Genomic DNA, 2,934 nt, shown 5'->3' with positions numbered 1-2,934 from the left:
TAAGGCCACTGGCATGGCATTGTCTCCTATTTGGATGAGTTTCGGCATCTAAGAGCCCAGCGCAAATGCCTTGCCAAGGTCTGCCTTAGCAATTAATTGAAAAAGATCGATGATGATATTCTGTTGAACATCAAATCATTTTGGTCGCACGTAAACAGCCTAAAGAAAAACCCATCTATTCCTTCTTGTTTGCACTTCGATACAAGAGAGGCTGGTTCTGCTGCTGAAAGATGTAATCTTTTCTCCGATTACTTCTCCTCTGTTTTTTATGATGCAGTTATTCCCATTCCTTACTTTGACTTTGGTTGGAATACGTCCATCTCTACTTACTCCATTCTCCCCACTGACGTTCAACAAAGACTTGAATCGCTCGACTACAACAAGGGACCTGGACCGGACGACATACCTCCAATTGTGCTTAAGTACTGTGCAAATACATTTGCTCCTAATTTTACAATTCTGTTTTCGGCATTACTAGCCCAAGGTATTTTTCCCTCTGCACTTAAGAGTGGATTTGTAATTCCCATTTTTAAATCTGGCGATCGTGGTAACGTGAGGTATTATAGGCCAATTGTCATCCAATGTGTTGCCAAAGTGTTTGAAAGTGTCATTCTGGACGACCTCTACTTTCATCTACGGAAGTGTATCTCGCCTGCTCAACACGGTTTCCTGCGTCAAAGATCTACTGTATCCAACTTACTTGAGTTCCACGAGAACATAATGTCTGCCTTTGGTGTCTCCCACCAAGTCGACTGCGTTTATCTTGACTTTGCCAAAGCCTTCGCAAAGTCCATCATCGTCTTCTGGTTGCTAAACTTGCCGGCTATGTTTTGCGGGGTCCCCTGCTCAGTTGGCTGGACAGCTACCTTACTGGAAGAACTTTGATTGTCAAGTGTGATGGCCATACATCGATGCCCTTCCATGTTCTGTCAGGTGTACCTCAGGGATCTCACCTCGAGCGTCTGCTTTTCAACCTGTTTATTAATGATATTGGAGAGGCTATTAACTGAAGATTTTTGATGTTCGCCGATGATATTAAAGTCTTCTGTGATGTCTCCACTCCGTTCGGTACAGCTGCCCTGCAGAAATCCCTAATAAATATTGTCAACTGGTGTCAAAACAACTCCATGGAGCTTAATGTCCAGAAATGTGTTGTAGCTTCTTTCAAGCGTGGTGTAGGAGCCCTTCAACATAATTATATCTTGCAAGATGATTGTGTCCTGCGTAGGGTCGATATAATAAGGGATTTAGGTGTAATAATGACTCCTTCACTCAGTCCTTCGGAGCATATTGCACATTGCACATCAAGAGCTAGCTCTCTATTGGGTTTCATATTTAGATCTACAAGAAGCTTCAACTCACCTATGCCCATTGTAAGTCTTTTTAAGTCTTTGGTGCGCCCAATCCTGGAGTATGGTTCCGTTATATGGTCCCCTTACCAACTAAATCACAAGGCACAGCTACAATATGTTCAGAACCGTTTCATCAGGATGCTTGGTCCAAGACTGGGGTTCAGCTACCGCACTACACCTGGCTCTGATGTCGAGAGTCATTTTGGCTTTCTCCCGCTACATCTTCGTCGCCACCACGCTAATCTTCTGTTCTTGTTCAAGCTTTTAAATGGCCTCGTTGACTGCCCGGAACTGCTCAGCTCCATTGATATTTGTGTTACAAGAGGTCTGCGCTCAATGACAATCTTCCGCAGACGCCTCAATACCACCAACTATTCTCACTTTAGCGGTATGTCTCGTCTAATGCGCGCAGGTGGAGTGGCTTCAACTCATCTGGATTTCTTCAACGAGTCTGTACTATCGTTCAGAAGGAAAGTGAGTGCTCTGTGTGTTGTTACCTAATGCTGGGGCCGTCGACTCCCCTCAATATAGTGCCAGTGCCTCCTCTTCAGTTTCTTTTTTCTGTTCTTTTTGTTGTTGTTTATTATATTATATTATATTTATTTGTTATAGTATTTATAGCCTTTCTGCTAGTTATATCAATTGAAATAGTAGTCCTATTCACTGTTCACCAAACCTCTATTCTTGTTATTGTTACCTGATATTTTTATTGTTGTTAGTATATATATATATATATATATATATATATATATATATATATAGAGAGAGAGAGAGAGAGAGAGAGAGAGAGAGTTTATTTCTTAGTTATTATAAAAATTGCAGCCCTATACACTGTTGACTTAGTCCCACTCTAGTTTATCCTACGGTTATCTTAGATTCTTTACTGATGTTAGTCCTTTTTGTATAGTTTATTTACTGTTTTTCCTTCATAGTATTTTGTTAATTGTTGTTATTTCTTATTTTGATAGCTCCCCTTAGGCTCTATGTTCAATGTTCTATAGGTGTAAAGTGTTTACTAGTCTTTACACTTTTCAGTATTGTTACAGTATTTGCCTATGTTGTTTGCTAGTCACGCCTCTTAATTGTATGTTACTATTTACTCTCTGTCCTGTTAGCTCCTAAGAAAAATTTAGTACATCTTTTCCATAATTATTTTTTTTATTTTAGTATAAAATTGGTGTTTGCCGTTGAAATAAATAAATAAATCTCTTAATCTTAAAGTCAACTTTCTGTCAACCTCATATACTTATATAACACTTGCAGACTACAAAAAAAATGAAGAAAACCACGTAAATTAACTAATATTTGAGCTCATAAGTTAGGTAGATTCCAAATCCGGTACTTTTGATTGCCCACTCCATTCTTCTGGTAAATCCCACAATCGATTACTGATTATCTGTTCTTGATGTTATTTTCCACACAAATAATTGGCTTCTAACGTAGATATAGCTCTTGCACATGGATTTCAGACTCCGATCCCTTCTTCTTTTTATAGAGCTCCAAGGCTTTGAACAGTGCTCGGACGACCATGAAGAAAAAAGCGTAGGAAATCGATACATATTTTACACATTAAATTTCAGCC

General features: G+C 39.3%; 1 protein-coding gene across 1 annotated transcript; it reads left to right on the top strand.

Moving 5' to 3' along the window:
• The first annotated feature begins 1,019 nt into the window (after window positions 1–1,019).
• Window positions 1,020–1,853, top strand: LOC124373151. Its single transcript, XM_046831552.1, has one exon. The coding sequence runs from the start codon at window positions 1,020–1,022 to the stop codon at window positions 1,851–1,853; it is 834 nt and encodes a 277-aa protein (XP_046687508.1).
• The last annotated feature ends 1,081 nt before the right edge of the window (window positions 1,854–2,934 follow it).

The sequence above is a fragment of the Homalodisca vitripennis genome, unplaced genomic scaffold, assembly GCF_021130785.1.
Source record: "Homalodisca vitripennis isolate AUS2020 unplaced genomic scaffold, UT_GWSS_2.1 ScUCBcl_4893;HRSCAF=11327, whole genome shotgun sequence".
Lineage (NCBI taxonomy): Eukaryota > Metazoa > Arthropoda > Insecta > Hemiptera > Cicadellidae > Homalodisca > Homalodisca vitripennis.
The sequence above is the reverse complement of the archived record's forward strand: the minus strand, read 5'-3'. Positions and strand labels throughout refer to the sequence as shown.

Bases quoted from the DNA above. Each gene is read 5' to 3' on its own strand.
- LOC124373151 (XM_046831552.1), top strand. From the start codon at position 1,020: ATGTTCGCCGATGATATTAAAGTCTTCTGTGATGTCTCCACTCCGTTC.